This window comes from Phyllostomus hastatus, unplaced genomic scaffold (assembly GCF_019186645.2).
Source record: "Phyllostomus hastatus isolate PE091 unplaced genomic scaffold, TTU_PhHast_1.1 phas_scaffold_93, whole genome shotgun sequence".
Lineage (NCBI taxonomy): Eukaryota > Metazoa > Chordata > Mammalia > Chiroptera > Phyllostomidae > Phyllostomus > Phyllostomus hastatus.
In genome coordinates this window covers 21,458,743-21,476,993 of record NW_025334042.1, presented here as the reverse complement: position 1 = coordinate 21,476,993, position 18,251 = coordinate 21,458,743, and the positions used below count along the sequence as shown (strand labels likewise).

The window sequence follows — 18,251 nt, the reverse complement described above, 5'->3', positions numbered from 1 at the left end:
TTCTTCAAAGATTTGAGATTAGTTCTTTAGCTTCTTTACCCCGTACAGCTTCAAAATCTGGCAAATGACTTGTGGAAGAGCCCTGTCTTGTGCTTGAAGCAAGGTTCCTTCTTCCACTGGAACTTCCACAAAACCACAGAGATTTTATTCTTTTTAGGTTGGCTCCCAATCTCTCATCTTCCTCCTTAGAACTCATTAAGTACAGCCGTGTGGCGGGTGGGTCTCCTTTGGTTTCCAATTTGTAATGCCAGTCCTTTGCCACTGCTGAGTACTCTACTGGTTTTCCTTGGGTCCAGCATCTGCATGTGCTTTCACGAAAGAAAGGTCATCTTTTTGGAATTTAATTGTGTCTTCATAGCTTCCATAGCTCTTCTTTTACCTTTGGAAACAGTTTTTGTAATTGTTTCAAGCTCTCGCTTGTCATACCCCACATTCTGCTCAGCACTGTGTTACAGTTTAAACCAGCTGGGTGATTGACATTTGTAGCTCATCAAAATTGCCATTCATATTGTATATGTCAGGTATTAGTCCATGAATATTCAGTCCTAGATATTATATCCATTAAGTTGAATTACTTCTGTGAGGTACACTATCTTTAAGGGTTTGACACAGTGTTTTATAAGAATAGAACCTGCTGAAAGTAAGAGTTATTTAATTCAGGCTACAAGTTTTTCATTATTCAAATGTTATGTTAATTATTTATTTTTAAGTTCTTAAAGAATTATTTGACTCTGGCTGGGTAGCTCATTTCATTAGAGCATCGACCCAATATTGCCAAGGTTGCAGGTTCAATCCCTGGTCAGGGCACATACAAAAATCAACCAGTGGGTGCATAAATAAGTGGAATGACAAATAGATGTTTCTTCTCTCTGTGTCTCTGTCTGTATTTCTCTCTCCCTCTACCCCCACTTCTTCTCTTTGTAAAAGCAATAAATTTAAAACAAATTTTTTATTTATTAGGGTGACACTAGTATGTTCCCCCTTTGATGCTGAACTGAGTTTACTAGTTAGTTTCCCCTTTATTCTCATTTTCCTTCCAAAATAAGTAGCCACCACCTGTTGACAGTTGTAGCCTTAAAAAAGTAATTACTACTTCTGTTTTAATATAATTTGAATGTAAAGGCCTTAGACCCTATTCTTGGCCAAGCACTAGGGCTTTGAAACACATTTTTTCTTTAATTTTTTAAATCCTCCCCAGAGGATGTTTTTTGATTTTTAGAGAGGGAGGGAGAGAGGGAAAGAGAGATCCATTTGAGAAAGAAATATTGATTGGGGGTGGAACCTGCAATCTAGGTATGTAACTTGACCAGGAATTGAATCCTCAGCCTTTTGGTGTGTGACACCATGGTTTTTTTGTTTTGTTTTGTTTTGTTTTGTTTTTACATTTTTAACAACAGAGATTCTTCATGGAACCTGTATTTTGGCCAGGGGGCCAAAACAGTAAATTTAATAAATAAGCAGTTTAGAAATGTTAGGTAATAATCATTCTGGAAAAGTTAAATAGAGCAGTATAAGCAAGGGAGGTGACATCAGGAGTACTTGGGTGGTTTCAGTTTTAAATGGAGTGGTTATTAAAAAGACAGCTTTTAAGGATTGACTTCTAGTTGTTTATAACCAGGCTGCTTCAAAGATTTGATATAAATAAGATGAATTTGATTTTACTTCAGTTTGTTAAACAGGATTTTATGTGCAAGATAGAAGTGTTTATATCTTCTTTTTTAAAATGTATCTTAAAGAGTCTGTAGTCTTAATTTTTAAATCTTTCAAATTTATGTTTAAATATAAATTCAAAGCTAACATTTATGTAAAAATGCAAACACTCAAAATTCCACAATCTAACTCATGGTTTAAACTGCATATTCTAACATCACTGATAAAGTATTTATAAGGTGGACAAAAAAAAGAAAGAGACATCATAGACACAGACTATAGCATATTACAAGAGGGGAAGGTGGGTGGGGGGAGGTAGAAGATGGGAGGAAATTGTGATGGAAAGAGACTTGACTTAGTGCGGTGAACTCACAATATAGTGTACAGGTGATGTGTTACAGAATTTACACCTGAAACTTATGTGATTTTATTAACCAGTGTCATCTCAATAAATTCAATAAAAAGTAAAAAAAAAAAACCAAAAAACAAAAATCTCTGGGCCAAACTTATTTGGGGATTCATAATCTTTTTTGAAGTAGTTAGAGCATATCTGTTATATATTATATAATTCCATAATTGTGTTATTTCTGATACTATAAATTTGTTTTCCTGGACTTAGTGACAAAAGTGAATCAGGCAACTCTTTAGATGCTTTTAAGGAATTATTTGTTTTATAGAACTGTTGATTTCTATATGTTATTTTTTTTTTTTTTTTAGAGAAAATTTGTCAAAGGATCTTTACCTGATATCTCAAATGGACAGTGATCAATTCATCCCCATTTGGACAGTTGCCAACATGGAAGAAATAAAAAAGCTAACCACAGACCTTGATCTAATTCTTGAAGTGTTGAGATGTATGTAAATTATACCTTGTAGCTTATTTTTTTAAGTCAAAAATTTAAGTGGTTTTTAATTTCTGACCATAAGGAATTGTTTTAACTCCCTATTTTTGGCTATTCTGTTCCAATAATTTATCTTTACTGAGTGTTACAGAGTTTCTATTCTATACCTTCATTGTTCATCTTAGTACCCAATTACACATGTAAGCAATAAATCTCAGTATTCTGGGATATTAGAAAGTGTCATGTGTTATTTTCACACCCTCTAAAGCAATCTATCTTAAACTTTTGAACCCAAAGTGAAGCACATTTTACGTCACAGTCCAATACATATACCACGTACCCACACACAACTGAAATACTACACAGACTAATAATAAATGCTTGTAACAAAGTCATTTCTTTTATTCTGATAAAATTGATTTGACTTGATTTGACTTTAAATTGATTTCATAACCTATTAAAGAGTTATAACCTATTGTACAATTTGATAAATAATGCTTTAAAATTTTGTAATGAATTTATGTTTTTAGGTTGAGGTTCTAAGAGTTTTTTAGTGATTCTATTAGTGTTTCTTGGTAACCTCTCTTTTTGTTACCTTCTTGAGGTACATCTCCATTTTTATATGAAATACGTTGTTGGAAATGTTTAATAATAGACTTACTAAGTAGAAGTGTAGACGATTTTCATTCTCAGAAGACTAAAAACATTTATGAAATAATCTCTGGTTGGTTTGTGCAGACATTATTTCTTAAAATGACCCAGTCTTGTCAACATAAAAACATTGGCCACAAGACAAGCAGAATTCCCCATCTGTAAGGGCTGGACCCTAGTACTAATACCCAGGCCATTTTTCTTAACTGCTTCTTTTATTCTCTCCCTACCTATTAAGGGAGTTGTGGCATAATCTCTTTCTGAAGGGACCAGAAATGAAAGTTTTGGCTATGTGGTACTATCTTCATTTGGTATTTCCTCAAAATCAGCATCTTAAGGTTGACTTCTGTGTTTCTGTAGTAGCAGGTAAATAATTATGTTAAAATCAAGGAAAGATTGTAATCATTTGTGAGTAAATCTTTGTCTAAGCACTTCTTAGGCTGTAATTTTAGGAACAGTTTCTTCAGCCCTGGCTGGTATGGCTCAGTGGGTTGAGTGCCAGCATGCAAATCAAAGGGTCACTGGTTCAATTCCCAGTCAGAACACATGCCTGGATTGTAGGCCAAGTCCCCCCTACGGGGGCTTGTGAGAGGCAACCATACATTGATGTTTCTCTTCCTCTCTTTCTCCTTCCCTTCTCCTCTCTTTAAAAAATAAATAAATAAAATCTTTAGGGGAGAAAAAAGTAGAGTTTCTTTACATATTAGAGCTTGTTACATTTTCTAGAGTAGGGTTTGGCTAATTAATGCAAGTACATTGATTTTTGTTATCTCTTGAAATAAAGAATCTGGTAATTGTACACAGAGAACTTGTCCTATCAGATATGTGTTGTATGCTTCCTGAAGGCTTTTTCCCCCAGTCCCAACACAGTGGCAAATCCCAAGTAGGTACTCTGAATATTTTGTTCAAAGAATAACACTTGACAATGTTCTTTAGGTATTAATCTCAAAATACTTCATTGTACTCTAGTCTTTGATTCCACAATTTAATTTCTTTGGGATATTAACTTTTGCTAATTTATTCAGTTGGAAATAGAAATGAATTGTTTTTTGAATGGCATTACTATCTCTAATTGTCACTTTTGAATGATACCTTTTTTAAAATTTCAGCTTCTCCCATGGTACAAGTTGATGAGAAGGGTGAGAAAGTGAGACCAAGTCATAAGCGTTGTATCGTGATTCTTAGGGAGATTCCTGAAACAACACCAATAGAGGTAAATTATTGAGTATTGTAAAGCTAAGTTTTCTTTTTAAAGTGAAGGGACTAAATAAACAAGGAAAGTACAGCAGTGCCCTCATATCAGTTATTGTGAAAGACTAAATATCAACTAGTATAAATTTTGAAATTTTTAAAGAATGATACATAGGGAGGAAGAAGATACAGTTCTATGTTCTTAGAAAGGAAGACTGAATATTGCAGTGAGACTAACTTTCAGTTTATTGATTTGACTTGAAGGGCAATTAAAATATAAATGGGTTCTTTTGGGAAATTGAGGATTCATCTGAAAGATGAATGAAGGAGAAAAATATAAATAAGGACTACTGGGTCAGAACTAACCCTACTGGTTAGCAAAATAAAAAGTGAAGCTGTGGTTATAAGGATGTTATGGTACAGGAACAAAAATAAAATAATATCTGAATGGAACAATATAATATGAGGCAAAAGTAAGTTTACACTTGTGAGTACCTGAAACACAGAGTTTATTCATGTATTATTATTTATTAATTACTGTATTTTCCATATGAACAAATGTAACATCTATTTAGTAATTCGGTTCTACCAAATATTATGCCATACACTTTAGTTATTTAAAGCCTAAGGTTTTATGATCTGTTTTACAAACAAAGTTACCTGAGCCTTTGGATGGTTAAATAACTTGCCTAAGACACATGGGCTGTTTATATGAGAGAGTCTGGATTTGACTTTGATCTCTCTGATTTTGAAGCCCATGTTTCTTCTTAACCACTAAGCCACAGAGCCTTACGCTAAGTTGTTATATAAAGGCACAGTAAATTAGAGATGGGGAGAATTAATCAGTAACTGATACATGATAATTGATTAGCCATTTTAGAATGAAAGATTCTTGCCACCTAACAAATTTGACATATTAGTAGTTCATCTTTTTTCCAGAGTCATTTAGTGATATAATTCCAGCATGCTGTGAGAGAAATTAGAAAATAGACTATTGTTGTATCTTTGATTTAAACTTATGAAGTATATGACAAAAGTAACAAATTAAAGTGAAGGCAGAATGGGAAGGATATTTACAGTATTAAGAAACAATGTAGAGTATATATGAGCCTAAACTCTAGAGCCAAACTGCCTCAATTTAAATTCTAGCCTTTTTACTTCCTAGTTCTGACCTTAGATAAGTTGCTTAACTTCTTTTGCCTTAGTTTTCTCATCTGTTAAATTGGGGTAATAGTAATAATTCATAAAATTGTTGTGAGAATTAAATAAGGTGGTATATAAAAGCTTGGAGCAGTAGCATGCATATAAAAACACTCTAAAGTTAGCCGTTGTTACCATTTTTATAGTTACTGTAATTCAGTCTGAATATATAAACAGCTCACACACATGAAAAATAGTTAATAAAAGGAACCAAAGCAGCCACATACTGTTCATTAAAAAAAAAAAAGTAAAACAAGTGTTAGGCCCTAGTAACTGAAAATCAGTTTAAAATGAGGAGACTTGGGTTCTGACCATCAGGGTTTGTCTCAGGTGAAATAAATTTTTGATTACTTTAGGTCCAGACTTCCCTTATATTTGGAAAAATAAATCTGTGAACAGAACTCTTCATAAAGAATGCTAAAGGCTGAAAGTAAGGATTTCATTAAAATTTGAATGAACAAATCAATTTATTATACATTTTAAAGGAATTAAATATTTGGAGAATAACTGTGGGTATTTGAAGGTAGATTATCAGTGGGTGACAGGCAGTCTAACTGTTGCATAAATCTCCAAAAATGAAATTCTGGACTGGACAGGTATTTCATTACTGAACTTGGTATTTTACTACTTTTACAAATATCACAAAAGTCAGTTGGTTGACAACTTATTTCAAGTAGTGTCATCTCAAGAAACTGTCATCATCACAGGTAGAGATTATCTCATTTTTTAATTTAGTGCATTAAACATTTGAGGAAGTTAGAATACAGGTTAGACTTCAGTGTTGTCATATTGATTGTCCAATCAGTAATTAACTTTTTAAAAATTGACGTCCAGTGATATTTTGTGAGACACTCTAACCAAATCAGATTGTATTGATATTATGGAATTATTGATTACTACTAAACTTCTCCTTGATGCCCTGGCTGGTGTTGCTCAGTGGACTTAGCGCTGGCCTGAGATCTGAACTGGAAGGTTACTGGTTTGATTTCCAGTCAGGGCCCATACCTGGGTTGTGGGCCTGGCTGCTGGGTGAGGGCATGCGAGAGGCAATGGATTGATGCATCTCTTGCACAGTAATGTTTCTCCCCCTTTTCCTCCCTCCCTTCCCCTCTCACTAGAAAGTAAGATAAAAATAAAAGAAATACATTTCTCTTTGAACTCAAATGAGTATTAGACAGAATGGTATTTGGAGGTATACAAGTCTGGGTTTGAGTTCCACTTTGTGGTAGTGTGAACACGTTAAACAGTTTGAGCCACTATGTATTCAGCTGTAAAATGGAGATGATAAAAGCTTCAACACAAAGGTTTTCAGGAATAAATCAAATCACAATGTCTTACTCTGGATGGTATTTTCAGCAGATATCGTTTCCTTTATAACTTTTTAGGAATACTTAATGTTCACTTCCAGTTTTATTTATTTTTTTTTTTTAATAAACTTCTTTCAGGCTGTTAACTGTTACACCTTTCTGAGTTTTGACAATCATTTTTTCTGAATCCATGTGTTTGTTGGAATTTTAGTTCTTAGATAATGTCAGTTATGGAAAAAAGAAGATATCTTTGCACAAAGCATATACCTATGAATGACTCTGATGTAGACAAAGCATCTGGATCAAATGAAAATACTTAGCACCTAAAAAATGTTAAGGGAGGGAAGACATATCTTTCCTTTTTTGTTTTGATAATGACAGGACTGGAGAGATTTTACTGTAAGGAAAATTTAGCTTGCAACTGGGATTGAAATTCTTCCATTTTGATTATAAAATAGGGTTTCATCCCTAAATCATATACAAAATTTATGCTATCGCTATCCATGTTTTTGTTTCAGAATGCAATCTGCTCTCAATAGAAAAATGACAGAAGCCATAAACAGTTAACAAGAAATAGAAAGTACCGAAAGACGTGAAGAGATAAACACCTGCCATATTTTACTGTGTATAATGCACTCCAGTATATAAAGTGCACTCATGTTTTTGGCCAAACTTTCAGGAAAAAACCTTTCATTTTAATTTTTTAATTCATTTATTTATATATAGATACTTAATTTTATTATTATTATTTATTTATTTATTTATTTTTTAGAGAGGGAAGGGAGGGAGATAGAGAGAGAGAGAGAAACATCAATGTGCGGTTGCTGGGGGTTATGGCCTGCAACCCAAGAATGTGCCCTGGCTGGGAATTATATATAGATACTTAATTTTTGTATTAAAGAATTTTAGCATTTATTTTTTAACATAATAGATACAGAATTAGCACTACCCATATATAATGTGCATACTTATTTTTTCCTCAAAAATTTGGGCAAAATTTATACATGATACTCAGCAAAATATGGTATTATTGATATGTTTTTTAGAATTAACTGAAATTTTTCTTTTTTAGGAAGTGAAAGCTTTGTTTAAAAATGAAAACTGCCCCAAAGTAATAAGCTGTGAGTTTGCACACAATAGCAACTGGTATATCACTTTCCAGTCAGACACGGATGCACAACAGGTGAGAAGAAACTTTTCTTCTGATTTCAGTCCTAGTGGTAACATAAGTAGTGGTCTGTCCAGAAAATATCCAGCCATGCACTATGAAAAATAGAGACATTTATTGAGGAAGATACAAGACACATTGTATATAGGACAATGACACCTCAAGTCCCCTTCAAAGTAGGCACCTTGGGACCTCACACAGTTCTCCCAGTCACCATCAGCTGCTCTGTCGTATTTTTCTGAATCTCATTGATGATCTGAAGTCTCTTCCCTTTCAAAGGTGATTTTCGTTTTGGGAAAAGCCAAAAGTCATAGGGTGTCAGGTCTGTGCTGTAGGGAGGCTGAGTCACCTGGGTGATTTGATGTTTAACCAAAAAACTCTGCATGAGACATGATACATGAGCAGGAATATTGTTTGTTGTGATGAAGCTGCCAGTCACCAGTTTTCCATAGATGTGGACTTCTGAATCATCTAAATAGTTTTAATGGGGGAATGTTCAAGCATAACACAAAATTGGATGCAGATTCGTTGCTCCACTCTCTCAGAAGGCCACGCAGTACACATGCTTGCTCAACAGTGTCTGCCACCCTGACTAGTATAGTGAAGTCGTTGTCATTGTTCACACATGCACATTCCAGTCCACTCTCCTTGGCTGCCAGGTTACATCAATGGTAAGGAAACCATTCTTGTTATATTAACAATGGCTGGACTTTTTCGGACAGACCTCATTTCAGTTGAGAAAAGGTGTGCTTACAGAACTCTGCAAAGACTGTTGAGCACCTTGTTCGCCTTTTTGGTTTTGCTTGTTAATTGGTTTCCATTTTTATCATCTTCCTAAAGCTTTTTCAGTTTCAATATAAGAACAGTTTACTTCTATCAATAAAGAAATTAACACAGTTTTAAAATTAACATGGAGATTGGGAATCATACTGGATTGGCCAAAAGGTCATTTGGTTTTTTTCCGTAAGATGGCTCTAGTAGGGCTTCATTGTCTTTACCTTCATTTGAAACAGTTTTGTTAGAATGTGTTGTGACAGCTGTCATATCAGCATGCATTTAAAAAAAAAAAACAAAACATCAAAGTTGGTGAATTTTTGTGTAGTCAATTTAGTATTGAAAATGGAAGAATATATGTAATATTTTTGGCATATTATCCTTTATCATTTCAAGAAAGGTAAAAATGCAACTGAAACACAGAAAAATAATTGTGCAGTGTATGGAGAAGGTGCTGTGACTGATCGAACATGTCAGAAGTGGCTTGCAAAGTTTTGTGCTGGAGATTTCTCTTTGGACAATGCTCTACAGTCAGGTAGACCAGTTGAAGTTGATAATGATTGACTTGAGACATTAATTGAGAACAATCAATGTTATACCACACAGGAGATAACCGACATACACAAAATACTCAAATAAATAAAGTTATTGGTGAAGATGAAAAAATGCATTTTTTATTTTGTAGTAAAAACTAAACAGACTTTTTGGCCAACTCAGTCGTATTTCTAGTACATAGCAGACCTGCATTTGTAACTGCCTTTCTGATTCTTGGAATTTTGATATAATGATTTTACTATTAATTATTTTCTCCTTCTTAAAGATAAGTAATAATCCTTTAAAACAGAAACATATCTAATTGGATTTTTGATGTTTGTTTTAATTCGTTACCTTGAAGGCTGTCTGAGTAAACCATTTTAAAAATATGTAACCCTGAGTGGGTTGCTAAGTTAGTTAGAACATTGTCCTGCTACGCCAAGTTTGTAGGTTTGATCTGTGGTCAGGGCAAATAGAGGAAGCAACCAATGAATGCATACATGAATGGAAAAACAAACCAGTGTTTCACTCTTTAAAATTAAAAAATAAAATACTATGTGGTGACATTTTGGGTCTATTTTGAATTTTGTTCCTTTTTTTCCCCTGTAGTAATCCATGTAGCTAATCTACAGTAAATGTGAACCATAGCTAAGATCTTACATTTTTAGTTTTTCATTCCCTATCACCTGCATAATGGAATCACCTTCAGAATTTTCTATTGCTTGGGGTTTGTTTTTTTTTTTTTTTCAAGTTACATTTTTTTTTAAAGATTTTATTTATTTATTTTTAGAGATGGAAGAGAGAGAGAAACAGAAACATCAATGTGTGGTTGCTGGGGGCCATGGCCTAGGCATGTGCCCTGACTGGGAATCGAACCTGCGATGCCTGGTTCACAGCCCAGCTCAATCCACTGAGCTATGCCAGCCAGGGCTCTATTGTTTAGTTTAGAGATAGTTGCTAAGATAGAGTAAAGATGAATGCTAACAAAAGCTTCTTTCTGCTTTGTTAACAGGCTTTTAAATACTTGAGAGAAGAAGTTAAAACATTTCAGGGCAAGCCAATCATGGTAAGAAACATTTGTAAGAAAGGCCAGCCCCTGACAAGAAATTTTTTTGTTGTTTGTCTGTTTGAGAATTTAAAAACCACAGATGGATAATATTTTATAAAACCCAAAATGATTTTAAAGAAATTCCGACTCATATGATGCACTACTGTAGAAAATTAGTTGGTAGAGCATCAAAATACTTTCTGTACTGCAATTCTTTCCAAAAGGCATTAACTTCAAACAGCATGAAGTTTTGGTTAGATGCTGATTAATAATGTGTAAGATAATTTCCAGGTCTCAAAATGAAGAATGAAATAATTTTTTTAGTAACAAAATCGAAGACATTTGTAGTACTCTGAATCTTAACTCACTATGTCATCACATTAACATTCAGCCATTTGGGGAAACTGGAAATTGTTATTGATGACACTTGCTCACTTTCTTTACATGTCTCATCTATCCTCAGATTACATGAAATGTGCCTTCCAAACTTCTTTCAGTCATTATTGCCATTGTTTAGGTTTGAATAATTGGGTTAGCCTTTTTAATTATAGGCCATTAGCATTTCCCTTCCTACAGTTCATTCTCCACATCACTACAAGAGTTACCATCTAAAATAGAATTTTAAACATGCACTTATTTTGACATGTTCCTTGTGCCCTATTTAATACAGAGTGGGGCAAAAGTAGGTTTACAGTTATGAAAAATAATACAGTAATAAATAAATAATAATATAAGAATAAACCCTTTCATGCACTTATAATTGTAAACCTACTTTTGCCCCACTGTAATAATGATTATTTGTAAGTGCAATACATTATTTTTTTTTTACATTATTTTTAATCTTACGGAACTCTTACTGTGTATCAGTTTCTGTTTTAAAGCACATTGTATGTATAGCGCCATTTAATTCTTATGAATTCTTATAAGAACATAATAAGGTAGGTACTGGTGTCTTTATTTTATTGGTACAGAAAGTGAGGTGCAAGAGTCACCTACCCAGGTTCACTCAACTTGTAAGTAGAAGAACTGGAATGAGAGGAAGTTATATTTATTAAGAGGTTGTATGTCGTCTGTTCCAAGAATTTGACATGGTTTAATCTCTTTATTGCTGTGTGGCAGGTGACATTATTACTTTCTGTGTTATAGATGAAACTGTTGGCTAGTGGTCATTTTATTTCCTCTGCCTTTAATGCCCTTGTCCCTTTTACATGCTTTCCTTACTTGAAGCTATAAAAATATTCTCGTAGGTCTTCTAATAGCTTTAAGGTTTTATATGTTGGATTCAGGACTTTGAAACATCTGGAATTAATTGATATATTGTAAGACAGGGGGCTAATTTTATTTTTTTTTTCATCTGTGAAAAGGTAGTTGTCTCATCAGTCACTTGTTTAGTGGTCCATCCTATAAATTGTGTGTAATCTTGAATCTATCGGATCTGTTTCAGGTTCTTTATTCTCCCACTCTGTACTAAATTCACATCTTTGTTTTATAGTATCTTATCTCCTTATGCAAGTTTTCCCTCATTATTATTTCTTTATGATTGATTTGGTTACTCTTAGACCATTAATTTTCCATATGAATTTTTTTAGAATGTGTACCTTTTTAAAAATATATTTTATTGATTATGCTATTACACTGGTTCCACTCTCCTTTCTCCCCTTTACTCCCCTCCGCCCCATAGCTCCCTCCATCCAGCACTCCCACTCCGTTAGTTCATGTCCATGGCTTCTTTGGCTTCTTCATTTCCTATACTGTTTAAAGACTCCCTCTGCCTATTCTGTACCAGTGAATTATGCTTCTTATCCCTTGCACCGTTTCCCCCATTCTCCCCCACTCCACCTCCTTGCTGAAAGCACTCCATGTGATCTGCATTTCTGTGATTCTGTTCCTGTTCTAGTTTTTGTTTTTTAGGTTCAGTTGTTGGTAGTTGTGAGTTTGTTGTCACTTTACTGCTCATAGTTTTGATCTTTTTCCTAGGTAAGTCCCTTTAACATTTAATATAATAAGGGCTTGGTGATGATGAACTCCTTTAACTTGACCTTATCTGGGAAGCAGTGTATCTGCCCTTCCATTCTAAATGATAGCTTTGCTGGATAGAGTGATCTTGGATATAGGTCCTTATACTTCCTGACTTCGAATACTTCTTTCCAGCCCCTTCTTGCCTGTAAGGTTTCTTTTGAGAAATTGGCTGATAGTCTTATGGGCACTCCTTTGTAGGTAACTGTCTCTTTTTCTCTTGCTGCCTTTAAGATTCTCTCTTTGATCTTGGGTAGTTTAGTTATGATGTGTCTTGGAGTATTCCTCCTTAGGTCCAAGTTCTTTGGTACTTTCTGAGCTTCCAGGCTTGCAGGTCTAGCTCCTTTGCCAGATTGAGGAAGTTCTCCTTCATCATTTTTTCAGATAAGTTTTCAATTTGTTGCTCTTCCTCTTCTCCTTCTGGCACTCCTATGATTTGGATGTTGGAACATTTAAAGTTGTCCCAGAGGTTCCTAAGTCTCTCCTCATTTTTTTGAATTCCTGTTTCTTCTGTTCTGGTCGAATGTTTATTTCTTTCTTCTGAGTCCCAGTTTCTTTCCCTTCACTGTTGGTTCCCTGTGTATTTTTCTTTATTTCACTTTGCACAGCCTTCACTTCTTCATTTTGTATCTGTATTCAATCATTTCTGTGAACATCCTGATTACCAGTGTTTTGAACTCTGCATTTGATAGGTTGGCTCTGTCTTTGTCACTTAGTTCTTTTTCTGGAGTTTTGATCCGTTCTTTCATTTGGGCCATATGAAAGAAAAGATATTTCTTTGTCTTGGCACACCTGTCAAATTGTAAGGGGCAGAGCCTTAGGTATTTGCCAGGGCAGGGCAACCCACATCACTGCATTGTGGTGCTGTGTGTGGGAGAGGCCAGAGAGGGAACTGTGCTGCTTGCTCAGCTCTCACCCCACTTTCAGTGACTTCCTCCCACTACCCACAAGCTAATTGAGCCCTTCTGGTGCTAATTTCCCAGGTGGGTAGGTTTGTGGACATTCTAGGACCCCATGGGCCCCTCCAGTGGACTCTCCTGTGAGCCTGGGAATTTCTCCACCCACTGCAATCCCCGCTGGTTTTTATAGCCAGAGGTTTTGAGGCTTTATTTTCCTTTTCTGGAACTATGAGTTACGAAGTCTGACTTGCTCCCCAGTTGTTCCTTCCGGATTATCTATTCACGAATGTTGGATCATGTGGTCTGCCAGCTGCAGTCCTCTCCAGTCCTCCTACCAGTCAGGAAGAATGCTGCTGCTTTAACTTTTTGGTTGTCAGTCTTCCATGCAGTTCAGTTTCCTAGCAGTTCTGGTTGTTTTTTGCTTTTCTTTTTTCTTTTCTTTTTTTTTAATGTCAGTTGCTTTCATTCATTCATTCATTCATCCATCCATCCATTCATTTTATTTATTTGTTTGTTTGTTTGTTTTTAGAGAGGGAAGGGAGGGGGAGAGAGAGAGAAACATCAATGTGCGGTTGCTAGGGGCCATGGCCTGCAACCCAGGCATGTGCTTTGACTGGGAATCGAACCTGTGATGCTTTGGTTCGCAGCCCGCACTCAATCCACTGAGCTACGCCAGCCAGGTGTTTATGTCTCTTTATTCATTCATTTGTCGGTGGACACTGAAGTTACTTCAGTATATTGGCTATTGTAAATAATGTTGCCAGTGAACATAGGGGTGTGTGTATCTTTTCAAATTAGTGTTTGGATTTCTTCAGTAAATAACCAGCAGTAGACTTCACTAGGTCACATGGTGGTTCTATTTGTAGTTTTTTGTTTTTTGTTTTTTGTTTGTTTGTTTGTTTTTATCTGAGGAACCTCCATAGTTTTTTCCATTTAGCTGCACCAGTTTACAGTTTTACCAACAGTATAGAAAGGTTCCCTTTTATCCATACCTTCACCAACACTTGTTTGTTGATTTATTAATCACAGTCATTTTGACAGATGTGAGGTGATGGTATGGTCTCGTTTTATTTGCTTTTCTCTCGTTAGTGATGTTGAACATATTTTCATAAATCTGTTGGCCATCTGTATGTCCTTTTTAGAGAAATGTCTTTTTAGGTTCTCTGCCCATTTTTAAATCAGATTTGTTGTTTTGTTGGTGTCAAGTTGTATGTACTATTTATATATTTTGGATTGATGTTTCATTGGTGAATATTTTCACCCACTTAGTAAGTTGACTTTGTTTTGTTGATGGTTTCCTTCTCTGTGCAAAATCTTTGTAGTTTGATGTAGTACCATTTGTTTATTTTTCTTTTGTTTCCCTTGACTGAAGAGACATACCCAAAAAGATGGTTAAGAGCAATATCGAAGAATTTACTGCCTGTGTTTTCTTGTAGGAGTTTTATGGTTTCACACTTACGTATAAGTCTTTAATTCATCTTGTCTTTATTTTTGTAGATGATGTAAAGAAGTGGTTATTTCATTTTTTTGCATGGATCTCTTTAGTTTTTCCAACACCATTTATTAAAGAGACTGTCTTTACCTCCACTGTATTGACCATATAGGTGTGGATTTATTTCTAGCCTCTCGTTTCTGTTCCATTGTGTCTGATTTTATGACAGTACCATGCTGTTTTGATTACTATAGCCATGTAGTATAGGTTTTTTAATCAGGTAGCGTGATACTTCTAACTTTGTTCTTCTTTCTCAAGATTGCTGTGACTATTTGAAGTCTTTTGTGGTTCCATATAAAGTTTAGGGTAGTTCTGGGGAAAAGGCCATTCATATTTTTTCCAAATGATGGGATGGAACCTGTAGATTGCTTTAGGTAATATGAACATTTAACAATGTTAATTCTTCCTATCTATGAGCACAGTATATGCTTGCATTAATTTGTATCCTCTCCACTTTCTTTCTTCAGTGTGTTACAGTTTTCCAAATACAGGTGTTTTACAAACTCCTTAGTTAAATTTATTCCTAGGTTGTTTCATTTTATTTTTTGATAAAATTGTAAATGTAATTATTTTCTTAATTTCTCTTCCTGATAGGTTGTTATTGGTGTATAAAAAGGCAGTCGACTTCTGAATATTAATTTTGTGTTCTACCTTACTGAATTATTAGTTCTAATAGTGCTTTTTTTTTTTCTTTCAAGATTTTTAGTGTTTAGAGAAGGGAGGGAGAACAACATTGATGTATGAGAGAAATATCAGTGGGTTGCCTCTTGCATGCAACCATCAACCAGGTCCACAGCCTGATATGTGCCCTGATTGGGAATTAACCTAGTGACCTTTTGCTTTTTTGAATGATGCTCAACCAACTGAGCTACACCAGTCAGTGCTAGTTCTAATAGTTTTCTTGTGGAATTTTTTTAGGTTCTCTTTATATAGTATGTCATCTGCAAATGACTATTTTACTTTTTTTTCCAACTTGGGTACCTTTTTATTTCTTTTTCATGTAAGATTTCTGTGGCTAGGACTTCAAATACTATGTTGAATAAAAGCGTTAACAGTGGACATGTTGTCCTGCTCCTGATATTAAAGAAATGTTGAGTGTGATGTTAGCTGAGAGTTTGTCATATGTGCCCCTGATTAGGATTAGATGTGTTCCCTCTATCCACACTTTGCTAGAGTTTTTATCATAAGTGGATGTTGGATTTTTTTCAAATGTTTTTTTCTGCATCTACTGAAATGAGAATGTTTTTATCCTTTATTTTGTTTATGTTTTATATATATATGTGTGTGTATATATATATATATACACACACACACACACACATATATATATAATGCTAATTTACAGATATTGAACCAACCTTGCATTCTAGGAATGAATCCTACTTGGTTATGGTGTATGATCTTCTTAATAATATTGCTGAATTCAGTTTGCTTAATTTTTGGTGAGAATTTTCCTATCTATGTTTATCAGAGGTATTGGCCTATGGTTTTCTTTTTATGTTGTGTTTGTGTCTGATTTTGGTATCAGGATAATATTGGCCTCAAAGTGTTAGAGAGCCTTCTAGTATGACAAGGACAGATATCAATTCTTCAAATGTTTAGTAAAATTCACCTGTGAAGCCATCTAGTCCAGGACTTTTGTTTGTTGGGAGTTTATTTGATTCCTGATTCAATTTCATTAGTAGTTATTGGTCAGTTCAGGTTTTCTGTTTCTTAGTTCAGTTTTGGAAGATGATATGTTTCTAGGAATGTATACATTTCTTTCAGGTTTTCCAATTTGTTGACACATTCTTGTTCATAGTACTTTAAAAAATCTTTTGTATTCTATTCTGTCAGTTGTCATTTCTCCTCTTCTATTAATTTTGTTTATCTTTTCAAAGAACCAGCTCTTGGTTTCATTTATTTGTTTGTGTATTTTAGTCTGTGTCATTTGTTTTTGCTCTAATCCTTATTTCACTTTTGGCTTTGTTGGTTGACGATTTTTACATATACTCATCAAGGATATTGATGTAAAATTCTCTCTCTCTCTCTCCCCCCCTCCCTCTCTCTCTCTCTCCCCCTCCCTCTCTCTCTCTCTCCCCGGCCCACCCCCAGACTATCTTTGTGTTTTTGGTATCAGGGTAATGCTGGTCTTGTAAAATGAGTTTGGGAATCTTCCCTCCTCTTAAATTTTTGGAATAACTTGAAAAGGATTGGTATTAATGCTTTGAATGGTTGGTAAAATTCACCTGGGAATCTTAATCCCTTCACCTTTTTCACCCAGTCCCCAAACCCCCTCCCCTCTGACAGCTGTCAGTCTGTTCTTTGTCTTTATGAGTTTAATTCTATTTTATTTGTTAGTTTATTTTGTCCCTTAGATTCCATATCAAAGTGAAATCCGTTGGTACAGGCTGTAGCAAAGGGTAAGATTTTCTTGTTTTGTTTTTTTGTTTGGGTTTTTTTTGTTTGTTTGTTTTGTTTTTTTAATGGCTGATTAAAGTTTTAAGGTAGATGTCACTGACGAATTTGCTGCTGCACAAAGAGGGATAAAATTGAGGCAAGCATCAGCACTGGTCCCTCAGGTATCCATCAGACCAATCACAGCAAACCCCACTTTTTTGGAGGACAAAGTTTTCACAACCTGCCTTAGCACCAGGCAGCTGCTCCCAGAACACAGGCCACTGAGGAATGGGAGCGGTAGCTACTTTTTTTTCTCACTTAGGAAAGATCAGCAACCTTTCCCTTTATTAAGCACTACACCAGTTGTCATGAGTATCCAAGCCATCTTTCTTGTTCAAATATTGATTCACTGGAAGTTAATCTGCCTTTGTCCACTGTTTAATTTTTTGTTTATATGTGCAAATATAGTCATGCACCACTTAACAAGGATAAGAAGAAAGGAACTAGTCAGAAATGAAGAATACAATAACTGAAATGAATTCATTAGATGGAATTTCACTGTAGGTTTAATTTGCATTTCACTGTGATTGACATTGAGCATCTTTTCTTGCGCTTATTGACCATTTGTGTATTCTGTTAGGAGAATGTCTGTTCAAGTCCTTTGTCCATCTTTGAAATGGCTAGTTATATTCTTGAGTGTAATGTAATGTGAATCTCTGTCCCCTGTATTTCATGCAAATTGATGGCTAGATCTAGAGGCTTCAGTAGAATTGGATTTGATTTCAGAGCAGGGGAGAGAGAGAGAACACAAACACATAAAATATGTGTCTGTCTCTCATATGCTAGCTGTTACTGATCGTTGACGAGATCTATCAATTCAGTAAGGCAAAAGTGGTGCTATTTCTGTTAGTGGTCCTTCTGGTAATGATTCCTGGGTGGGTGGGTTTGTGTGCACTCTAGGACCCTGTGGGTCTCTCCAGTGAACTCTGCTGTGAGGCTGGGAGTCTTTTCCAGAATCTCAACCCCCACAGGTGTTTTCGATCAATGTTTTGAAGCTTTATTTTCCAGTGCTGGAACCCTGGGTTGCTCTGTGTGTCTCG

General features: G+C 35.1%; 1 protein-coding gene across 5 annotated transcripts in view; it reads left to right on the top strand.

The window, feature by feature from the left end:
* The window catches only part of LARP4 (La ribonucleoprotein 4), a 71,723-nt gene that overhangs the window by 27,629 nt on the left and 25,843 nt on the right, over positions 1-18,251 (top strand). For all 5 annotated transcript variants that reach the window (XM_045829117.1, XM_045829116.1, XM_045829119.1 and 2 more), the window contains exons 5-8: positions 2,368-2,504; positions 4,253-4,356; positions 7,914-8,024; positions 10,330-10,383. In XM_045829117.1, coding sequence (XP_045685073.1) covers positions 2,368-2,504; positions 4,253-4,356; positions 7,914-8,024; positions 10,330-10,383 — 406 coding nt within the window. The remainder of the gene's footprint in view (positions 1-2,367; positions 2,505-4,252; positions 4,357-7,913; positions 8,025-10,329; positions 10,384-18,251) is intronic.